This window comes from Rhinatrema bivittatum, chromosome 14, assembly GCF_901001135.1.
Source record: "Rhinatrema bivittatum chromosome 14, aRhiBiv1.1, whole genome shotgun sequence".
Classification (NCBI taxonomy): Eukaryota; Metazoa; Chordata; class Amphibia; order Gymnophiona; family Rhinatrematidae; genus Rhinatrema; species Rhinatrema bivittatum.
Genome location: NC_042628.1, coordinates 36,819,337 through 36,843,231, shown reverse-complemented (window position 1 = coordinate 36,843,231; position 23,895 = coordinate 36,819,337). Strand labels below are relative to the sequence as shown.

The 23,895-nt window shown below is 43.0% G+C and overlaps 1 protein-coding gene across 17 annotated transcripts in view; it reads left to right on the top strand.

The window, feature by feature from the left end:
* Nucleotides 1–23,895, top strand: part of MAPK8IP3 (mitogen-activated protein kinase 8 interacting protein 3) — a 135,845-nt gene that overhangs the window by 16,409 nt on the left and 95,541 nt on the right. For all 17 annotated transcript variants that reach the window (XR_003852636.1, XM_029576806.1, XM_029576792.1 and 14 more), the window contains 3 exons: nt 15,239–15,359; nt 17,816–17,886; nt 21,966–22,057. Coding sequence is in view for 16 of the 17 variants with exons in the window: in XM_029576806.1 (XP_029432666.1) it covers nt 15,239–15,359; nt 17,816–17,886; nt 21,966–22,057 (284 nt within the window). In the remaining variant the exon portion in view is untranslated. The remainder of the gene's footprint in view (nt 1–15,238; nt 15,360–17,815; nt 17,887–21,965; nt 22,058–23,895) is intronic.

The following is a 23,895-nucleotide window of genomic DNA, read 5'->3' as shown; positions in this document are numbered from 1 at the left end:
ACCCCCTTGCGCACGCCGACCCCGGATTTTATAACATGCGCGCGCATGAAAAGCAACAAAGAAAAAATTGTATACATTGCACAAACCCTAATAAATTTTCCCTCAGCACACATAGCCCACAAAAACAAAAAAACAAAAAAAAATGAGATAAGAAAAGGAAGCCAATGGGGGGAAAAAAGGGGAACAGGTAAAGAATGCACAATTAACCTGTTTTAACCCTGCACACTAAATACCAATTGCCTCCAAGTGACTCTGACTGGGAGTTAATGACCGCATTTTTTAGAATCCAGAAAAGTACATAAAAATTCTGGGGCAAAATAAAACACAGCAATCTCAATTTTATTTGATAATACATTTACAGAGGTATCTTAATAAGAAGGAACCCCCCCTAATGCACAAGCCTCTTGTCTCATAGCAAGAAATCCCTTCCTCCTTTCCTGGCTTATTCTAGCTAAATCTGGAAATATTACAACCTGATCACAAAAACTTACATTAATATTCTAGAGAGATGTTTTCATAACAGATCATGTTCCATCACAAAAGATACAAGGAAAGTTGACTGCTCAGAAACCTCAATATTGGAACTTTCCAGAAAAGTTATGCTCTGAGCCGAGAGGCTGCACGAAGCTGAGCTCCAGTCGGGCCTATTAACCATTTGCATTTAGAAGCTAAAATCTGCCACAGCAACGTGTTATGTCCGCCTGGGCTAATAGAAGCATCAAGATGAGAAAAATGCTTAAATCTGAAGCCCCAGAAACAGACAGCACGGCAGCTCTGCAAACTTCTGACGAACAGGAGGGACCCGCTCATGGATGCGGTGGGCAGTAAAGACTCAGTCTGTGGAGATCACGGGATGCAGTGGGCCCGGATGGTCGTGTGAATCTCGACTCCGGGTATCTCCCTCTTAATCAAGTGCCATCGCAGTGTATGAGAGAGAGTGCCTGTGCATATGTATGTGCATGTGTGAGAGTATCTGTATATATGTGTATGAGAGAGGTTAAAGTTTGTACACCCTCCTTCAATCTACGACAATCTCAGGAGGACTGGAAAACTTAAGTTCCCAGATATGAAGAGTGGGAGATTTTATTTTTATCCTTGTTAGTTTTAATTATTGGATATGATACATCAGCTGTTTTGAAATATTTTATTGTTTGGTAATATTTTAAACATTTTTATATGTGTTTCTAATTGGCTGAATTTATCAGCATATTTGACATTCTTTTTGTTGGTATATTTAATGTTTTAAATTTCTTGATTGTGTTTGCATCGCTTACAGAGTTTAGCTTCTTGTGATTTCCAGATCAGTTTTTGCACATTTCAATTTATATTTTATGGTCTCTTTATTCTGTATTTGGTGAGATCCTATCTGTGTTCTGCTTGTGTGAGTGAGGCTTTAGGTATTCTGCTATCACGGAGTTTCTGTGTAGGGATTTACAACAACCTGGCTTTAACCTGTTTCCCTAATAGGAGGTGTATTGGTGTTTAGGGCCTGGTGTAATATTTGCAATATGGCTTATTCATAAGTTGAGTGCTGGCAATTATGATATGGAAGGCTTACTATATTGGAATTGTAATTCAGTTTATTCCTGGCTTTTTGTGGGCCAAGTCCACACCCAGTGCACTTTACCTTAGGCCTAATACCGTATGGGATCCAGAACTTTCCTGTTTGATCCTTCTTATAAGGAGCTCCAGGGTCAAAGTGAATAATAAAGGTGATAGCAGACATCCTTGCCTCGTGCCTCTATGTAACAAGAAAGCTTCCGGTAGTGTAACATTAATCTGGATATAAGCCAGTGGGTTGGTGTAAGGACTTGTATTACATCCAGGATACTTCCAGCAAACCCATTCTCCTGCAGAACTTACTTAAGAAAGGACAAAGAAACCTTAGCTTTGACATGGAGGAAGCCTTCGATAACAACCATGGGGGCTGGTATTTTGTTACATTTGCTCATTTCCACAGCCAAGATGAGCCTTCTAATATTGGAATTAGATTGTCTACCATAAACAAAACCAGATTGTCCAATGGAGATCACATTTGGAAGGACATATTTCAACCTATTTACTAGCAATTTTGCATACATTTTGATATCGAGGTTAAGAGTGAAATAGGCCAATACGAGGCAGGATTGTCAGGTTCCTTACCTGGTTTGGGAAATACTATGATCACAGCTGCCCCTAATGAATCTGGCATTTCTCCTGTCTGGATCACTGTATCAAAAAGACATTTGAGAAGCTCCTGCACATGAATCACATAAGAGTCTTATAAAATGTAGCATGCAGACCATCCAGACCTGGAGATTCAAAAGGTTTTAATTCCTTGATAATTCCCATTATCTCCCCTGATCTAATTGGAGTATTGAGCTTCGCCAGTAATTGGTCTTCCAACTTAGGTAATTGTACCTTGGACATAAAATTTGACCTTGCAATGGGGTCTTCCCCCTCAGCTGTATATAACTGATGATATAAATCACAAAAGATTTTCCCTATCTCCTGCACGTTGGCACAAATGTCTCCCTCAGAGTTCTTAAGACCCTTGACATGCACAGACCCCCTTCTGCATTCTCACCAAATTGGCTAAAAGCCTAATTGGTTTGTTACCATGCCTATAAAACTTATGTTTTCCTGCAAACAAAGATCCCATCTCCCTTTTATGGAGATGATCATTCAATAATTTCTGCACCATGGTCCAAGAAGATGAACAACTATTGGACGACTCCATGTAAATGCTGTTTGGCAGATATGTGCGGTGGGAGTGACTGGATAAAAGTTTGGACTTTTTCTAATGGAAGTCACTCGACTAACAGATGGTTCATTTTGCCTCTTATGCGTGGTAAAAGGTCGCAGGGATTATTTGTTGAGACAAGCCTTGGGAAACATTGTAGATCTTACACTCCCCATTCGACTGTTAAACAGAATGGAACATTTCCTGGGTGACCCTGGGGCCTCTATTGAGGGTATCACTGCTATATATTGGCGTGGGGGGTAATATCTAGTAAGTTCATAATTTAAACAATGCAGTCATTGATAGATAAATGAAACAGACTTGGATATGGACTTAGATGCTAGAGCTTGCGAAGGAATTTGGTTGGCTGCCCATCGTAATTCACTTTGCATGCAAAGGGTTGAACTAATGGTCTGACTGCTGCACAGAACTTATCATACTCCAGTGTTTTATTCCAGATTTCCTCCTAACTATGACATTACGTGTTGGCAAGGATGTGGAGAAATAGGCACCTACATTCATATGTGGTGGCACTGTCAGGGGGTACAGTATTTTTGGTCATAAGTCATTCAATAGACTGCAGATATTTTGTGTTTCCCTATTTTTATTGCACCCCTGACAGGGCTCTTGGGCAGATGGGACAGCTCTCTAGTGTCTCGAAAGCTTAGACAATTAGTGGGGCAACTATTATTAGCGGCTCATTTAACTATTGCCACATTCTGGAAACATAATCCATGTATAGAGCATTGGCATGGAGGATCCAGGGCAATGGCTAACTTTGGAGGTATATTCAGTAGGGCAGCCACACTACTGAGTAAATGTAGCCGGCTAACTTTAGGACACTTCCTTGGCCCGACGAGACTTAACCAGCTAAAATAGCCAGCTAACTCTCCTCCCAGTTACACCCCTGGAATGCTCCTAACTTAGCCGGATAAGTGCCCAAATATTCATTTAGCTTGCTGACATCTGAGTTACCCAGGTAACTGCTTCTGAATATGGGGCTCCACTTGTTTAAGCCGACATGCAGGTAAACGTATGTGCATATGTCATGTTCCATGCCTGGGATGGAGTTAGGAAGGGGCTTGGTGCGTACTTTTGGATTTTAGAAAGTAAGAGTAAAATCTTTAATGGAAAATTCATGTGAATGTTTTAGCAGGTGTGACTTTTTTAGGTAGTTTTGATGTCCTTTTGTAAACCTTAGGGAACACTCTATATCAGATGTCTGAAGTGTTTTAAGCTTATTGCTAGCCCAGGTAAGCTTCTTATGCACCAAAGTAGACCCTGTAGTTTCATGCTGTTGCTCTAAATCTTTTATTAAGATATCAGCTCTGACTGCCAGGCCAATTTCTTTTTATTAAGATATTTATTTATTTTATTTATTTACGATTTTTATATACCGATGTTCATTTCAAAAAGAGATATCACATCGGTTTACAATAAGGTACAATAAGTAATTCACTATCCCCTAAAAGGGCTTACAATCTAAAATTTTTGTACCTGAGGCTAAGAGATTACAAAAATAAAATAATCAAAATCAAAGTTCTTAACAATTAAGCGAAAGGTATAACAAGGAGCATATTAAACAAATAACACAAAGGGTTGCATGAAGGGGTGCACAAAGGGGAGTGCCCCTTTGTCGCACCCCTTCGGCACGGCGCCTGCTGGCTTGGCGCCTTTCAAACTGCCCGGATCTGTTTGCGATGATGTCAGGGGAGGGGGCAGGTCTCAGAATCATGGCTTTCCCCACAGAAATCTCTTCTCAGTTTCAAAGGCAGTTTTTTCAATTTTTTTGTCTTTTTACCTTGGATGTTAGCTGTTACAAGGTGATCAGCACTGGTGGGTAGCCCTCCCCATCACATGCGCCTGCTGGCTTGGCGCCTTTCAAACTGCCCGGATCCGTTTGCGATGATGTCACATTTCAGAGTCTCCCACATCATACTGCGACGAGGGATTAGTGTCATTAAATTCTGAAATGGTTTGTGACACTAAATTCCCGAAATCTACATTACCCTGTAAGGAAACATTAAACTTCCAAGGCCTGGCAGATCCAGGCACCTGTCTGATATATCCAAAGCAAGCGAAATAGCAAGGTAATCTGATAAATTGCACGACAAGCTATCACAGTCGCGAACCTTAATAAGTGTGTTAGGGTCATACATAAAAGCGTCTACCTTGCTCTATGATTTATAGCGTGCTGAATAAAATGTCTCATTTCTGCCAGTAGGGTTCCTTTCTCTCCAGACGTCCTTTTAAAACAAAAGTGTTGGTGAGATTCTGAAATGCTGATGGAGGCCCCAGAATAAGAGGAGACCGGCCCAGGCACCCTGCCCCGCTCCCCCCCCATCCCCCATGCACAGACTGCTAGTCTCACACCTAGCCTGGGGTGAAAAATCAAGACCTGGACAATATCTCCACAATGCTGAACACCAAATCCTTTGAGTCCCTCTGAACAAAACCAAAAAAATAGTGACTCAAAATAATCCAGATGAAGCACAAGTCTAAAATGTAGAAATGTGCCACAGACCCACAAATGCAGCTTACACCTTGGTCGCGCCAGTCCTGTCGTAACGGGATGCCTCCATTCAATTGCGCAGTCCAGCGCTGCACCGCAGCACATGGGGCTCTGTAGGATGTCTTGAGCCCCTTGTAAGAGATGTTTAGGGCATCAGTTGTCCTTAATCTGGCCCTGGGTATGTAAGTGCCTGATAATAGATAATTGAATACTACAAGATCCTATTTTGTTCTTGAAGGTCACTGGTCCCAGTGTTTTTCTCAAGCAGAAACTTGGCTCATGGCATGAATCTGGATCTCCTGTTTGCAGGGCCACTGGGGGATAACTGCAGCATTTCCTTGGGGCCTTGGTCACCCAGCAATAGTCAGGGCTCAGCTAGAAGAAATTACAATTTTTATTGCTTTGGTGGCCCAAATACTTTATTTGCCCAAGGACTCAGGAACAGCTCTTGGTGGCTTGCTTTGTATGGCCTCATGATGCACTGTCGCTGGTCCATTAGTTTCTTGCAAAACAATTTTTTTCAAATACACAGCTTATAACAAGGGTTTGCAGAGAGGGCTGCAGACAGGCCTATTTTTCAGGATATCCACAATTAATATTTATCAGGTGCATTTCTGTGTGTATAGATGTAATGTAAGAATAAGGCTAATTTTGCATAGTTTGTAGCCTCAAGGAACTGAACTAACACGTGCTTAACTATTTCCCTTGTAATTAGCTTAAAGTTAAAACAATAGCTCTGTGATATTGGACAGTATTAAAACTACCTTCAGATTGATTAGGCATTTATATATGTGGTCTTCCTTCAACCATGTTACATGCGGGATGGAGGGAAAGAGGAATTTGGATTCAGAGATGACCAACACACGCCATTGACTTTTTTTTTTCCACAGTCTAGGGTACTGATGTGCAGACATTTAAGGAAAAAACACAGGACTGTTTCTATGGCCAAGTCCATAATGAAAGCACGGACTGATACATGGGGTAACCTGCACGGCGCGGCAGATACTGCCATGGGAAGCTTGCTGGGCAGACTGGATGGACCATTGGTCCTTTTCCCGCCGTCATTTCTGTGTGTTTATGTATTCTGAATGTTGCAGCATAGAATAGAATTAGTACACAGACCTGTTGGAGCAGGACTGTGGACTGGGTGGGATGTGGAAGTGCATCCCAACCTTATCAAGCCCAAGGCCTACCCGCATTAATAAAAACAAAACATGGCATGTGGCACATCAAGCTCCATGGATCAGGCACTACGGAAACAGAGAGGACTTTTATACCTAAAGAAGAGCTTAGGGAAGCACCACAAGGCCCCCCTCCCCCTCCTCAGTCTCTCTCCCAAAATTTTAGAAGACAAGAGAGAAAGGGAGTGGAAACCCACATGGACCCAGCAGAACGGAGCAGCTCTCTAGTGGCTTTGGAAATGAACCGTGCCAAGGCAAGAGGCTCCTCTCACACTCGCTCAGCTTTACATACGTTCATACGTACGTACCTGCCAGCTGGTAGAGAGAAGCTCGGAGGGCTTTTTACAAACAGGCCCTTAGCTTTTCCAAATATTGTCGCCTACCTTCCTCTGTCTGCACTCTCTTGAACTTTACAAACGCTAAACCTTTTTTTTCCCTTCTTTGGACTCCATGGTGGTCTCTCTTCTCTCTTCCCTTTATTTACTTTCCTCACCGAATGGTTAATCGCCCTTACCCTAACTCCTTTCAGTTTTCCCACTGCTCTCCTACTTCCCCTAGATTTTCCCATCCTTCAGGTTCTCCCCCATTTAAACAAAGTTGGATTTCCAGAAGCCGAGGTCCACCTGCCTGCCTGCGTTTTAATACTCAGTCACTCTGTCTGGTGATCACTGGATCTCATATGATCATCTGCGATCCTCACTGGTAAGTACCAGGTCCAGTGTCGCGCCCCCCCCCCCCCTTCCTTATGGGTTCTGCTACCAGCTGACAGAGCAGTGCTCCCTGCGGAGAATCCAGGATCTGCCTGCTTCTAGAAGATGCTGCAGCTGGGGTGCCCCAGTCAGAATCCGGCAGGTTGAAACTCCCTAGCAATAGCACCTCCCCTTTCAAAGCCATTTTGTGACTATCCTTCATTAAATCTCTGTCCTTTTCTTCTGCCTGCGAAGAAATCGCACCAGTATGAACAGATGTTCCTTTCCCTCTTTCCAGATTAACCCACAGGGCCTCCTCCTTACCTGGTAAGCCCTGCAGTTCGGTTGCTTTAGTGTTCTTTATTATATATGGCGCCTCTCCTCCTCCCTGGCCCTTCCAGCCCGGTATAACTATATCCCACCCATGTTTTTCCATGTATTACATCCCCATTTACAACCACTGCTTCCCAGTCAGCCTCTTCCATGACTGCCTCCAGATCTGGGACTTTATTTATCATACTATGAGCAGTACTGCGCATAGCTTTCCAGAAGTTGTCCTTTATTCCCATTTCTATACAAGTATTTAATTTTGTACTTATCTGAAGGCTTAGACTCACTGGAAGGCTTTTTTTCATTCATCCCCGATGATCAGAGTTTAAATTCCTCCTCAGTTCACTCCCAGCAGTCTTTCCTTCCCATATCTAATCGCAAATCTAAATAATTAATAATAATAAAGCTTTGTGATAATTTAAATAGCTACCAGTACTTGTGTGGTGGTTGGGAAGAGAGCTGCAGGAGAACAGAAATCCTGGGATATGTTCCCTCTGCTGAAGGTCTGTCTGTGACCTTGAATAAGTCATTATTTTTGCTCTGGCCTTGAGTTTACTCGGTTGTGATTTGGTAATAATGACAGTAACTTTGTTCCTCTTTTTCCCTCTGCTTTGGAAATTCTCATCCTGGTAAAGTGCCAGGCATGTATTCCCTGAGGTGGCTATATATATACAGTCTGTTTTTGTATTTCTTCAGCACATTAGGATGCTATCCACAGATTATTTGTACTATATACTCAGTTGTTTAGGCACAGCGCTCACAGAATGATGTGGTCTTTCTCTAGCTGACATCAGCTAATTATTGGGTAACACCAGCCATAGTAAGAACACATTTGCATTTGAAAACAGCTTCACATTCTGTTTTCTCTGTGCAGTAACTGGGTCTATAGAAAAAAAGATTTCAGCCTGTAACTGATATACTCATCATCTTGCAGCCATAATGCAGGGGTCAAGCAGCTCTGACTTTTAAATGGAAACTGTTATCAGCAAAGTGACGCGCCAATCACTAAAGATAATTTCATAGCTCGAAGATGCAAGAAAAGCACTGATTTAAGTGCATTTCCCCTATGCAGTGCAGTGAACATTCTATGCAGTGCTTCGTGCCAGCAGTTGCATTTACTCCGTATATTCCATTGTCATTTCCCACTCAGGCCTTGAGCTCAGCGCTGCCGGAGAGTTCAGTAAAACAGATGCTGGAAAGAGGTGGAGAAGATGGAATTCAGAAGAGCATGGAATAGACTTAGAGCTCTCTCGTGACTACAGGATGGAAAGGAAGAAACAGGATAACATGTATTAACTTTAGGTGTCCCCAAAACAATAATTGGCTACTGAACCATATATACCATACAATAACAATATGAAAGGTAATTCACAGATGGTAACTAAATTTAAAAAATGGTCAAACTTTTACAGAAGTTATTAAATAATTTTGCATATTTGCATATCCTTTTATTATATAACCTATTTCTCATCACAAATATAGTACATAAAAAGACATTTAAAATTACACACAGAAATAAATATAACTACAAACAAAACAGCAAATACAAAAATAAATCCCAATTCAGTCCCAACCCATTAACAATCATTTAAAAAAATCTTTACAATGTGCAAAAAATAATCATTATCCAAAGCAAACTGGAATGAGTATGTAACCCATCCAGATTGTGCAAAATTATGAGCAGGAACCTTTGTAATAACAACAGCTGCACTGCTTCTGCCACTTCCCATACCATATCAGCTTCAGCACATAAACTTAAAAAAAATAAGACTCCAGACATGAGCCCATGTTTTACCTTATTCTAAAGCTGCCTTGGGAGACACTAAAATATAAAAAAAATCCAGGGTCGGCGCGTGCCTCCGTTCCTTCCGAGGCCGCTCCGGAGCGGCCTCGGAGGGAACGGAGGCAGGGGAAGGTAGGGGAAGCGTCTACCTTTGGGTCGGCGCTGACCTTTGGGTCGGCGCTAATTTCTGCACATTTTTTGGCTGCACATTTTACTTTCTGTATCCCGTCGCATACCTATTAGGTGCCGCGGGTTGGACGCGTGTTTTCCTCCCCTTACTGAATAAGGGGTAAGGGAAAACGCGTGTCCAATAGCAGGCTAACAGTGCCCTCCGTCGGAGCGCACTGTACTGTATCGGCCTGTCTGTTTGTAAGGTATCACTCACAACCTGAATAACCTCAGACTGCAGGATGTTCAAATAAAGAGATTCTGGGGACTATATTCAGTTGCTGAGCAACTCAGCTAGTTAGCCGGGTATTCTTATCTGGCTTGCTAGCAGGATATACTCAGTGCTGAATATACCCAGCTATCTTAATGTTAGCCGGATATATTTATATGGCTATCTTTTAGAACAGGTCAGCTGTACGACTAGAGTTAGCCAAATATGTTAACCAGCAAATAACTTATGTGGCTAACTCTTCTCCTCCCGAAATGTCTCCCACCCGCCCCTGGAATGCCCCCGACTCATCCAGCTAAATTCTAGCCAGATAAGTCTTTAAATATACTGGTTTAATCATTTAGATCGATAACTATTCAGTTATTCATCAAAATGGCTTTTGAAATCAATCTGTCCATGTTTAAAGTAATCAAATATTATCATGCAAAAAATGTTGCATTCAAAATTTGAATAAAATGCAATGAGATCTGTACGTTTGATTGTAGTAATAGAACAAAAGACTGAAAAAAATGTATCAATAAAAACTGATAGAGATTGTAGCAAAGAACCAATACTTGCAACGATAGATCTGCCTGGAGGAGCAGTGACCGATTTATGAATTTTGGTTAGAATGTAAAATGGAGCAACCGGATGATCATCAACTAAAAATAGCAGTTTCCTTTTCAGTGATATAATTATTCTCTAAACCCCAGGATACTAAGTTCTTAATTAATCTTGTTAAACTCCAGGGTAGAGTCTGTCTGAAGGAAGTTTTAAATAATAATAAGAATCAGAAAGTTGATGATTTATTTCACACTCATACTTTCCCCAGTCCATAATCATTGTACATCCAACCTTGTCTGCTGGTTTTATAATACTATTTTGATCTGATGATAAAAAGTGAATGGCCAAGTGTTGAGCCATAGTAAGATTGATATAGTGGGAGAAAAACATGGACTGCTCAGAATGAGACAAATTGTTCTTTATCATCCACTCAAACACTACAAGATATGAATTGGTTATACCTGATAGTAACCATCTAAGTTTCCTAGCAACCACTGATGAATCAGCTTGTACATCTGATCTATCCTGAAAAAAAATGTAAGCTTTAATAACCTCATAAAACTAAACAAACAAGCTCAGATTTCAAAAGGATCATATCTAGAAGTAGGAACAAATGATAATCCTTTATTAAGAATCTGTTCTTCCAAACAAGATGCTGGCTGGAAAGTGGTCACAATTGTGTAGTCATACAAGGCCTACATTGCTTCGTCCAATGCATTGTCTTCCTATAAAAAAAAGGAGGAAGATGATCTAATTCTAAATTCCTCATCCAAGGACGAGTCGAAAGAAATAGATATTTTACAATTCCCCAACCTTCGTGTTTAGATTGCCACGGATATAAAAAGCCATGTAAATAATAGTCATTTCATCATGTTTAAGCTTATTCAATTGTGTTTGTTTCAGATCTCTATGAAAAGGCTCAATAGACCTGTTTAACTCCATCAATTTTGTATCACATACATCTGAGGTCAAATTTGCTTTTTGAAGAAGTCAATTGTTGATCATAACCTTGTTTCATCTCAGCAGTGAGAGCCTATGTAGTCTCAGTGATTAAAATCATTATATCATTACCACATTTATTTAAATGCACTATTTTCAAGATGCAAGTGAGGTTCTTTAATAACCCAGAGACCCATACAAAGATGTTCAATCAGAGTTGCTGAATGCAGTTCCATACATGTTAAAACATGAATCTCCTGAGAACTATCTTCATTAATGTCAATTAAAGGTGTGGTGTTTAACAATAAATCAGGGACACTACTAGAATAACCAAAAACCTTCTCTTGTAGGTTAGTCATAGTGCCAAATAACAAAAACTAGTCACCCTAAATACAATAACTTAGCTACTGAATAATTTATACCCTCCGCTTTATTTGGCATGCCCTAGTAGTGCCAGGTCAGTCCACACCATGCCGGAGATGGGAATGCCAAGAGCTCCTGATTTCGCCATCTCCTAAACAAATTTGACTGGGGATGACAAGAGAGATTAGTTTTGATTTTTTATTGGCACCTAGTCTCTGGAAATCCTTGCCATTATTACATTTACAGAAAGACTATTTGAAGTTTCAGAAGGCACTTAAAACTTTCTTTTTCCTGAAGACATTCTCTGATTTTTTTTTTTTTTTTTTTTTTTAATAATGAGCTTATTAGATAATTAGTTATTGATTTACATCAGGTAGCGTTTAGGTTAATGGTGTTTTATTTGTTGCCTATCAGTTAAAAAATCTGGAAAGCCGTACTCCTTTCTGAATTACAGAAAAGTACCACTTTTTTTTTTTTTACAAATGCCTTAGATCCCTTCCTTGTGCTAGTTCAACTCATAAGTCCATCCATCTGTACTGCTTTTTTCACTGTGCTGGCAGAACTTGTGCACATACAAGACAGACAATGGATGATCTCATCTTAATGTATTTGTAACCTTTGGGTGGAACGATTCTTGACCTGGCACCCAGGTGCACATAGAAAGAAATAGCGATGGACCCTTGTTGCACAGCCACTCCAATGTCTCCATGAAACTCCTTTCCTCTCACTGAATAGCTTTACTCTCTGAAGGTCAGGCTCCTAAGTGTGGGGACGGACATTAGTTCTTATACCCTGCTTCTTTGCATTTCAAGCCCTTTTTTTTCCATCCTCTGTACACACAGCACTAAGCTTTACACTGTCTCTGCATCCAAATAACACAGGAAAGTTTGGTGGGTTTCAACTTCTTTACTGATTGTTGATTAGATGATTACCGTAGATGCTATTTACACTTAATACACTTGTGACTCCAGTTCTTCATCAAAGTCTCTATTCTCAACTGAAAGCTCTTAGATTTGCAGTGAATTCCTTTTGTTCTCCAGTTTCTTTCCTAATAGACTGAATGTAGTCCAGTCCTTTAACTCCTAATTTGTCTTAATGTTTCCCACTGAAAGTAGTTAGAAGATATACAGTTCTGATAATTAATCAGAGCTTAGTCCCAGATTTAATTTCTTCCAATAAATCCTTTAGGCATCCTTTAACTCCTCGGACAGCACCAGAATGATTCTGTTAACTCCTTAGACAGTGCCTGGTGGTGGTCACTTCTCACCCCTTAAAACTTCCCTCAATAGCACAAAGTTCTTCTTAGCTTTCTGTTGTATCTTCTTTGTTTCTCCTGGTGGTGCACTTTGATGGGATCCCTTGCTTTAGATGGAAGTTGTAACTCCTCTGTATCTCTCTAGATGAAATAATTCCCTCTTCCAAAACTTTGGTATACTGACTCCCAGGTACCATGGCTCCAAGTGGAAAAGATATTAGACGGAACCAAAAAAGGGGAAAATTCAAGCAAGAAGGATGGAATAAAACTTCCGTGCCTCCAATCAGAAGAGAGAGTTCAAAAGACAGTTAATGCAAAAATACTCTTCCTCTATATAAGGTCACTGTCAGGTCTACACTCTGAAGGAGATATAGCAGACTGCAGGTCTTCCTCACACTAAATTTAAATCCAACCTAGAATACAGGGCGCCCCAAGCCACTGCAACCAGGGGGATTGGCTCTCACAGGGAATTCTCAAAAATTGTCTTAAAAGAGTCCAAAGCAATACTTAAAAGGCTGGATAGTCAAGATACTGAAAGGCTGACTCCTACATAGGGGACGCTTCCTTACTTCTGTCCCATAACTTAGAAAAAATGACACAGCAGGAGACAACAATCTTCTTACTATTTGAAAGTCTAAATCAAAATGCATGAGGATAGCAGGTGCTTTGGGATGATAAACAGCTAGGACACCCCATCTGCATGTTCCCACCTGGGGAAGCAAAACCCAAACCTCTCTCATTTCCTTATTGAACCTCCCCAGTTTAATGGTACACTCCTTTAGTAAGAGGAAACCTAAGGTCCCTTACACATTCTTTATTGCTACCCCAAAGAATGTAAAGGGGGCAATAATTAAACTTCTTGCACTGGTGCAAACACCGTGGGGTTTGTATCAATAATCGGAGCAAACGTACATGCGTTCTTTTGATTATTGCAACAGGAAAAAGCAAAATTACATGCTTTATTGCCTTCTCTGCTCTAACTCTGCCCCTGGGAACACATCTGCACTATCGGGCCGATACAGAAAAACCTGCGGGAGAGCCGGCAAGTTCCTGCTCTCCCGGCACGCGCCCAGGCTACTCTCCTGAGCGCGCGATTCAAAAACAAAAAATATGCAAATGAGGGCCCGCGTCCCTAGCGCCGCCTCCTTGACAGAAGAGACGGCTGTCAGCGGGTTTGACAGCCGACGCTCAATTTTACCAGCGTGGGTTCTCGAACCCGCTGACAGCCACAGGTTCGGAAAACGGACGCCGGCAAAATTGAGCGTCCGTCTTCCAACCCGCAGGCTGCAGGCAGATTTAAAAATTTTTTTTATTTTTGGGGCCTCCGACTTAATATCATAGGGATATTAAGTCGGAGGGTGTACAGAAAAGCAGTTTTTTCTGCTTTTCTGTACACTTTCCCGGTGCCGGCTGTGCAGCTTGGCTGAACATTTTACTTTCTGTATTGTGCGGGAATAACTAATAGGGCCATCAACATGCATTTGCATGTTGTGGGTGCTATTAGTTTGGGGGGGGTTGGCTGCACATTTTCCACGTGCTATTACCCCTTACTGTATCAGAGGTAAAAATAGCGCATTGAAAACATGCGTCCAAACAGGGGCTAATGGTGCGCTCAGCCTGAGTGCACTTTACTGCTTCGGCCCGTATGTAAGTAAAGGTTATGGAATGTGTGCACTTTTAGGCGCATAGAGGGTATCCTCAAAATCCTCAATAAAAATTCACAGTCCTTTCAATTAACTCTCATAATCATTGACTGAGAACATGTACTCTTAAACAAAAAGTAGTTGGATGGGAACAATCGTACACAAGAAAGACACAACTTTTTTTTTTCAAATGTCTTTATTGTCAGTTTCAAGTGTCCAAATAGTGCCTTTCTTGTCCCCTTTATACAGGTTGTGTTCTTCTAACCAGGAGATGTTTCGTCAGACTGCTGCAGGGTACAGAGTATGTTCAGTAGTTATCACTCGCAGCTTTTTCCAACAGTGTCTCTCTGCCTGAAGGCATCTCTCTCTTGTCCTGGGTATGATTGTCCCCTTCTACCCACGTTTTAAGAGCACATGCCAGCAGTCAAAGACTAGGAGAATTAATTGAAAGGATTGTTTGTGTGAATTTGTTAGTTCCCGTTTCTATGGGAATGGTTTTGAAAATTGTCTTCATATTGATGCAAAATTCATTGAGCTTTTCACTTTTTGATGGTTGGTTTCATTCTAAGCTAGCTGTGCAGTGATTGATTCAATTGACCTAGATGTGGCTTGAATTAGACTCCATTTAGGTTTTCAGTGGAGTATTCACATCAGTAAAACCATCGTCATAACTGGCAGCTTTGATGGTATTCTCAGTATGGCTGAAGAACGAATGGCTATTGAGGCTGAATTCCTCTAAGCATAGACTTTAAAAAAAAACAAACAAAAAACATCTCCTCCTTTGTTTCATCTCTAACATCTCTACTGGGGAATGGGAGTGAGAGGAGAGCAGGCTATGTGTGAGTATTCATTATTTCTCTTCCTCTTTGTCTACCATGCAGAAGTTCATTGAGTTTGAGGATGCGTTGGAACAGGAGAAAAAGGATTTGCAGATTCAAGTGGAAAACCTCGAGCTTCAGTCCCGCCAGCTGGAGCTGAAGACCAAAAACTATGCAGACCAGAGTAAGTAATTCCATGAGCCGCCTATTAAACATATCTCTGTCCTAAATTACTTAACCAAAATGAGATTGCTTTAATATGAAACAAATTGGTCAAACTGCATGCACTGTATGCCATGCATGGAGAGACTTAAGGAGCTAAAGAAAGATGTGCTCTCTAGAAGGAAGGAGGTAGAGGAGAGACATGATCCCTACAGGCTTCAGTCTGAAGGATAAGAGATCATTGTATGAAACTCAACATGAGAGGGTGATGGATATCGGGCAGACTTTCAACAGAGATGGTAGGAATGAAACGAATAACATAATTCCAGCATGCTTAGGATAGTGGAGAGAACTAGCGTGGGAAAGGATTAATGGTTGAGTAGGACTGGTGGCTGCATGGTAGGCAGGTACAGATGGGCAGACTGGGTGGCTCAAGTGGTCCTTTTCTGCCAGCATCTTCTGAGTTTCTATTTTTGGAGCTGGAAGTTTGAAATATAATTTTACTTATTCCCATTCCTATTATATATTGTTATTCAAGTGACGTCCTAGTATCCCTGTCTAGAACTGGTCATAGTGTAAGCATTGTGCAAACTTCTTCATTAAGGGGCCTATGCACTTAGTTTAGTGTGTACATTAAGGCTGTTTAACATGTCCAAAAAAAGCATGCAGTGCATTAACATAGTGTGCATGCATTAGTGGGTACTTATTGCAATTAGCACATATCCAGAATTAAATGAGGAAGTTTCATACAAAAATTACATTTCAGCAGGTATGAGTGAAATACACCACCTGCAGTTTTGTGGATGCCTGCTAAGGCCTAAAACTTAACAACTCCTTGGAGCAGGTTTCAAATATTTAGCATGCAGGCTAAGCCTCGGAGTGGATAGCTACATCGCAGGCCCAAAGTGAAAGGGCTGGTTAGCATGGGGAATTTCATCCATCAGGCCAAACCCCACATGCATTAACATAGGTCCCTCCTCCACCAATCAAGGTGGTCCAACTCCATCAAAACAACCCCACGGTCAGTGTGGCCTGAGCCCCATCATCCAGACTCACGCCGGCACCATCCAGAGCCTAACCCACTGCAACACTCTGACCCTCCACTGTGCACCTCACAGATACCACACACAGCATCCAGATCCTCCCCAGGAGTGCCAGGCTCTCCCCACCTCCCTCCCAACCCTCTGAAGTGCATCTTTACCATTCTAGTAGGTCCCGTCTTCACTAGCCTGAGGTGGGTGAGAGCCCTCCTGCCGTCACTTCACCACTGTCATGCTCGGAGGAAGGGTTAGGGCTTGACGTGGGCTGGGGATGAAAGATCCCATGCCAACCAGCCCTTCCACTTTTTGTGTTGTTAGGCCTGATTTTTTTTTTTTGCACGCTCACTAAAGAGTGCAAAAAAGGTTTAGTGCATCCCAAATTAAATAGAGTTTTAGCATACATGAAACATTTCTGGCACACGTTTGAATGTATCGGCCCCTGAGATCTTGAGACGCGTGTCAGTCCTGGATTACATGGCCCCTGCTATTCCAGATCTCGGGCTCTCCTGAGCAGGGGCTGCTAATTATGCAGAACAATGCACATTGTTGACAAACGTCCAGTAAGATTTAGACACATTTCTTTGGTACTTGGGCCAAGATTTCAACTCTCTTATGTGGAAGTGAAAGATCAATGAGCTCCGGAACAGTCTGAAATCATTAAATACACTTCTCTGGTTCCCAGACTGGCACTAGGTAAACCACTTACTGACCAGAATGGGTAAGGGAAGGTGGCATTTAAAGCAGAGATAAGGTGGGAGAAGGGGATTTTCAGTGCTTGGTATCCTCTGTGTATAGGGTATATCATTTATTTTATTTATTTATTTATTTATTTAATGTTTTTTATATACCGACATTCGTTAGAAACATCACATCGGTTTCCATAAAACAAGAATGCAGCCAACATGGCTTTACAGTGAAACTGATGTTAAGACTGGGGAGGGGTGGGGAGAGGAGAGGAAAGAAATAAGGTAGGGGTAGAGTTAGGATTAATAATTGGATATTATGTAAATCGTTAAATGCAAGAAGACATTATGTACAATCATTAAACGACAGTGGGTACAACAGGAACTGTGACGGTAAGTACAATTGGAACTAAGGCAACATTCTGTGCAAGCATTAAGCGAGGGGTTAGGTGGTTAAGTTCAATCGATAAAAGTGAGAGGGAATTATGTACCAACATTAAAAGACATTACGTACAGTAAAAACTGCAAAACATATACAACCATTACGCGTGAGAAGCTGGTAGGGGGGAGATGGAAAGGAGGTAGATAAAGTGTGGCAGCGGGGTAAGGAAGATTCAGGGGATTACCTGGTGGGGGGTGGCATAGTTAAGGAGGGAGGGGTAGGTATCAGGTGTAGGCATGTGTGAACAGCCAAGTTTTAAGTTTTATATCATGTCCAGTGTGACTTATCTAATGGGCCAATTAATTTCTTGAAGTTTCTCGGCTGGAGGAACGTGAATCGGAGATGAAGAAGGAGTACAATGCTCTGCACCAGCGTCACACAGAGGTACCGTACTTCTCCGTTTCTCACGTCTTCCCTGCTGCATGCTGTGCACCAGTATCGGGCTTAGGCACCAGCCACCCAGACATTTTGTGCATGTTGGGACATAGGCCTCTCTCCCACAGCTTAGCCCCAATATCATAGAAACATGATTACAGGAAAAAAAACAAAACCCCAAAACATGCAGTCCATTTTATCTGCCCATCCCCAAAACTGCTGAGCTCTACAATCGCTACCACTCCCTCAGAGAGTCCCTGTGGTTTTCCCTAGCTTTCTTGAATTCAGATACTGTCCTAGACTCCACCACCCCCACTGGGAGGCTCTTCCAGGCATCCACCATGCTTTCTGTAAAGAGATATTTCCTTAGATTACTGCTCGGTCCATCCTCTTTTCACCTTCATTCCATGACCCCTCATTGTAGGGGTTGAAGGAGACCTGCCTCCTGTGCATGGATACCTCACAGGGATTTACGTGTGTCTATCATATCTCCCCTATCCTGCCTTTCCTCTAACGTACACGTGTTTAGATTGTTAAGTCTGTCCCTAATGCTTTACAGCAAAGATCTCTGACCATTTTAGTAGCCCCCTATGGACTGACTCCATCCTGTTTAAATCCTTTTGAAGGACCGTACGCAGTGTTCCAAATGAGGTCTCACCAGGGACTTATCACTTCCTTTTTTTCTGCGGCTCATTCCTCTCACAAGGACGATAACTTTTTTTAAACAGGCGCAGGGGCACACACGGGCGCACGTTTTCCAGCTCACGGCCAGGGTGGCAGCTATTTTATAACAATCACGTATATATGCGCACATATTATAAAATAGCCTGACCCGAGCGCACACGTGCACACAATTTTTAAGTGGGCGTGCGCCTAAGCGCGCAAATGCCATGCTACCGCGTAAGTAGGGAGATTTTAATACATGTACGCCGACGCCATTACCAGTGTTCCCACTTTGTTCCCAGTTCGGCCAGGTAAGGACTAGTTTAATAGCCTCCCTTTTCCCCTGTTAGCCCTGACTCTTAAAACCCCACTGACATGCCTAGACTGGTTTTCTTTTATTACTTACACGCCATCCTAGCAGAAGTAAATTTACGCAGCAGGGGGATCCTGGCGCACGCTTATCTGCTTGGCGTGCGCCGGCTCGACTTGTGCTTGTATCTCCCACTCCTGGCGCATGCGAGGCTTTTAAAATGTGCCTGTAAGTACCCAAGCATTTTCCTGGTTTTGGCCTTTGTCTTATCCATCTGTTTGGCCACTTTTAGATCATCAGATCCGATCACCCCTAGATCCCACTCTTGTTTCATTCAGAGACTTTCACCTCTGAGATGTCCCTGCTCCCATGGATCCATGACTCTGCTTTTTTTTTTTTTTGCATTAATTCTTAGCTGCTGGACTCTAGACAATGCCTCAAATTTTGCAGGATCCCTCATGTTTTACACATCTTCCTGGCTGTCTATCCTGTTGCATATTTCCGTATTATCTGCAAAAAGAGAAACCTTTCCCTTTCACAATATCACTTATGGCAATGTATTATTTCAGGAGAGCAAGTTCAACTCACCCATGCATTTTGTTAGGCATGATGGTCCTGATTTATGTCTGTCTTTATTTAAATACAAATAAACATATACAGTCTACATGAAGCTGTTGCATTGCCTTTCACTAAGATTATGTGTTTGAGTATATAAAAGGGACCATGGTGTTTTCACCAAGTCTGTGCTGCTTCTAGTGGAGAACATGTTGAGAGTGGCAGAGTAGTGTCTTGGACTAAACCGTCTGCTATGGGCAGGGGTGGCCAACTCCAGTCCTCGAGAGCCACAAGCCGGCCGGGTTTTCAGGATATCGATAATGAATATGCACGAGAGAGATTTGCACATAATGGAGGCAGTGCATGCAAATAATTTCAGGATATTCATTGTGGATATCCTGAAAACCTGGCCTGTTTATGGCTCTTGAGGACTGGAGTTGGCCGCCTCGCTCTCCTCCAGGGTTGAAGATTCTGGTCAGAAGGGTAGGAGGTGAGAATGAGAGGTCTAGTCTCTCGTCTCTCTGAAAGGGTTATAATCTGCATTTGTCTCTGTTGCTTCATAGCCTGTAGTGGTTATAGAGGGCCATATAGACAGTTCCTGTGGTAGTGCTTCTGATATTGTGCTATAAGTGACTGTTCCTGGGGAATGCAGCAATTAGGTGGAGAGTATTCCTATTCTGAGGGAGTAAACCTCTCACCCCAGGCAGACCTGGATTTTTGCACACTCCTGTCAGGCCTGTGACTAGGGTGGCAACATTTTTTTTTTTGGGAGAGCCCACAAATTTCTTGTCTCCCAACTCTTTCCCCCCCCCCCCCCCCCCCATCCTCTCTTCTGCCACACAGTCCTACTCCGGACCTGTGTAGGCACCCCAACACCTGAACCTTGGGTCTAGCAGCGATCCTCATAGGTCGGTGAGCGTGGGGGCTAATCTTGCACTTCCAGGTCCTGGAGCTCCTGCAGTGGGGGGCAGGCTTTTTCCCCACACTCACTGACCTCTGAGGATAAGCTGCTGGAGCCAAGACTGGAGGGTTGGGGACAGCACCACAGCTCGGATGTTTGCAGGGATGGGCTAGGGCTGGCATGCCACATCGCTGAATCTCAGGGCCTAAGGGCAATGGTGCCGAAATCGTCCTTGACCCTGGGCCCGCTTTTCTTTGGAGAAAGGAGACTCTGATCCAAGTTCATGGTGAACACAGAAACCATGAGAAGTGAGTGTCAGGTGCCTGTCTGGAAGCAACCATCAGTGTGGCAGGAGAAGGAGGTGCTCTGTTTCAGTGATCCGGAGGTTCAGGAAGGGAGGAGAAAGCTGTGCAGGAGAGATTCAAGCATAGGAAATTCAGGTACTTACTGGGGTCCCTGGACTCAGGGTGCCCAGCACCAATCCAAGGGAGTGCTTAAATTCCAGACAAAGCGGTGAAAGTATCCCAGGAGGGCGTGCCAGAAAAGATCAGCAAACCACCATGACATCTCATTACCTTATGTGCCAAAGCCTATAAATTGCCACCGGTTTCAACCTGCACTATTTTTCAGTAAAGACTTTTAATTTTGGAACACCATAACTGTTGTCAGTAGTCTCCTTGGTTAACACCAACTTGAATGTCTTGGGCCCTGGAGGTGAATCTTCTTCTTCATTTTGGAGAATCCATGCCAGGATTGCAGGAATGAATTGAGACTAAGCCCCTGGTATTGAGTGTGGCTCCTCTCTGCCAGCTGCTTGCACCAAGAAGGTGACACCTACGTGGTCAATGGTCACCATATTAGGTAGCATTGGTTGTAAACAGTTCTGCATTCATTCAAGCATGGACTCTCTCCGTGTGATTTTTCATTCTGCCCTGCTGAAGGTGCTGTCCTTCAGTATTTTATTGTCATCCGTACCTCCATCCCACCAGACAAATGTTCTAAAGAGAATGAGATGAGCCCTCTCATTACTCTGGACCCCACATAAATCTGTTTTGTCAGATTTGATTCACATGTCCTATGGCTCAGCTAAATGCTGTGTGTGTATATATATATATATGTATGTATATGTATATATATTTATGTGTGTATATGTATGTATATGTATGTATGTATATGTATGTGTGTATATGTATGTGTGTATATGTATGTGTGTATATGTATGTGTGTATATGTATATGTGTGTATGTATATGTGTGTATGTATATGCGTGTATGTATATGTGTGTATATGTGTGTATGTGTGTATATGTATATGTGTGTATGTATGTATATGTATATATATGTGTGTGTATATATATATATATAATGTACAGTTGGACACATTGTCCTTCCCTCTGCCAGCACACAATATTACAGTCCTAAACTCAATGTGGTTGTCTGTCACTTATCAAGTGAGCTCTGGGACTAAAGCAATTATTTTCTGCAATGTATCTCCTTTGAATTTATTGTGGGTTGTTTTTTTTTTTTTTTGGCTTTACTTTACTTTATTTCTTTAGTTTCTTGTTAAGCACTTCCCCGATCCTTCAGGGTTGCCTAAAGTGGTATTCCAAAGAAATGTACGTAAAATATCCTAAAAGATTTTCTTTCCTTGTTTCTCCAGATGATCCAGACCTATGTGGAGCACATTGAACGCTCTAAGATGCATCAGGTGGCAGGCAACAGTCAGTCGGAGAGCGGCATGCCTGGGAGAAGGTACATGCAGGCTTTCTTTTTTCCCATACAGTGTTCCTCATTCAGTGGGCTGAGGGTGCCAGCACACTCTTTCTGTGAATGCCTGTGTGAATGATCAGACCGTTTTACCTTCGCTCAGCAGGTGCCGACTTGGGCTAGGGTCGTTTTTCATAGCCTTGCATGCTAGAGTTGGGTAGACCAGAGGTTTCAGAGCTAGTGCCAGGCCAGAGAAGGGCCCAAGGAGTCAAACATTCAGGGATAATAAGTCTAAAATCTCCCATCCTTTAATGCTTGCTATAGCTTTCTAGAATACAATTTAATTTGCTTTAAAGCTATGGGTGATGGGAGCCAGCCTGGTGGCTGTGCAATGCGTGCAGGAGACCTCAGTTCGATTCCTGGGTCGGGTCTTCTGTTTCCCAGGCCCACTGGAGTTGGGGGTGCTGTGTTCACAGCCCCCGGGGGGAGAGGGAGTTCCCAGTCATTGCGCAATGGTGACAACTAGTGGCTGGATTTAGCGCCCACGATTACACGGATCTGAAAGCAGCCCTGGTGTGTGGCCCCTGGTTGAGGACTGTCGCTGCAGCACAATGGGTAATTGTGAATGATGGCTCATTGTGCTATAGCCCAACAAAAACTGGTTCTGATTGATCAGGAAGCCCAAAGTGCAGGACAAAATCGATGAGCCAAAAGAATCAAATGAAATAAAGCTATGGTGACTGCTGCAAGAACAGATTATGTCTAACGGTCATTCCTTTTCATACCCAGATCAGTCCAGTCAAGTGGGTTTTGCATTCCTACCAGCAGATGGAGGCAGAAAACAAAACTTTGAGGCACTGCTATATAACAGAGTGTGCCACCTGCAGCCCCTCAGTATTTCTCTGTCTCCAGCAGAGGGTAGAGGTGCAAACCTGCAGTCTGAGTAGTTAAAAAAAAAAAAAAAGTTAGGGGTCCTTTGTGGACCATCCCTCAGGTGGAACCAGGTGATCTGGGGAGTTAATAATCCCTGGACTGGCTCGGCCTGCATTATCCCAGGGGCCTGATAGCCAGGGGTCTTGGCTCCCTCACTCCCTCAAAGGACTTCTCTTCCATGCCAAAGGCCAACAGCGGGAAAGTTTACCCTTTCATTCTGAGGTAATTTTCTAGTGCTGTGGCTCCTTTAAAAAAAAAAAAAAAAAAAAGGGCAAAGGACGATATCAGTGGCCAACTGGGTGGAGCTGCTGCAGGGCGGGTGATTGCAGTGGGGAGAAGTTTGAGTGTCTGACGATGCTGGAGTATCTGGGGCTGGTCGGAGGCGGTGCCTAGGGCCGTTGCAGGACTTTTTGCAGTGCCCGGCTCGAGCACGAGTGTGTCCACATGGTAGACTGATGTCACCGGTATCTCAGCACAGGAGAGCCTATCGGGTTCACGGCGTGGTCAGGTTAATGTGGCTGCGCTTTGCAGTGCCTGTGCCTTGAGGGGGGTGAGGGAATCTCCGCAGAGGCTGCAAAGGGCCAGAGGGTCACTTGCTTGGCAGGGCCAGTGGCAGATGCTTCCGGGAGGGGCTGAGAATTCAGCGGCGTTTACTGAGGCATGTGGCAGGCAATCAGCAATGTCTGCAGGGTCCAGGGATTCCCCTCCTCTGCTTTCCCAGGATAATGCAGTCATTGGGGGAGGATTTTGAGTGTGGGGGGGATCCGGACGAGAAGCCAGATGAGGATCTAGAGGATTTTTCAGCAGATTTTATACTGCTTCTGCACAAGGCCTATTTGGCCAAGCAGCGGTGAAGTGGCTCCTGAGAGGGGGGGAAGCTGCAGTGTCCCTCAAAGAAGTCCAGGTTGGCCCTAATTGGGGGTTCAGGGACCTTGCTTCATCACCTGGGG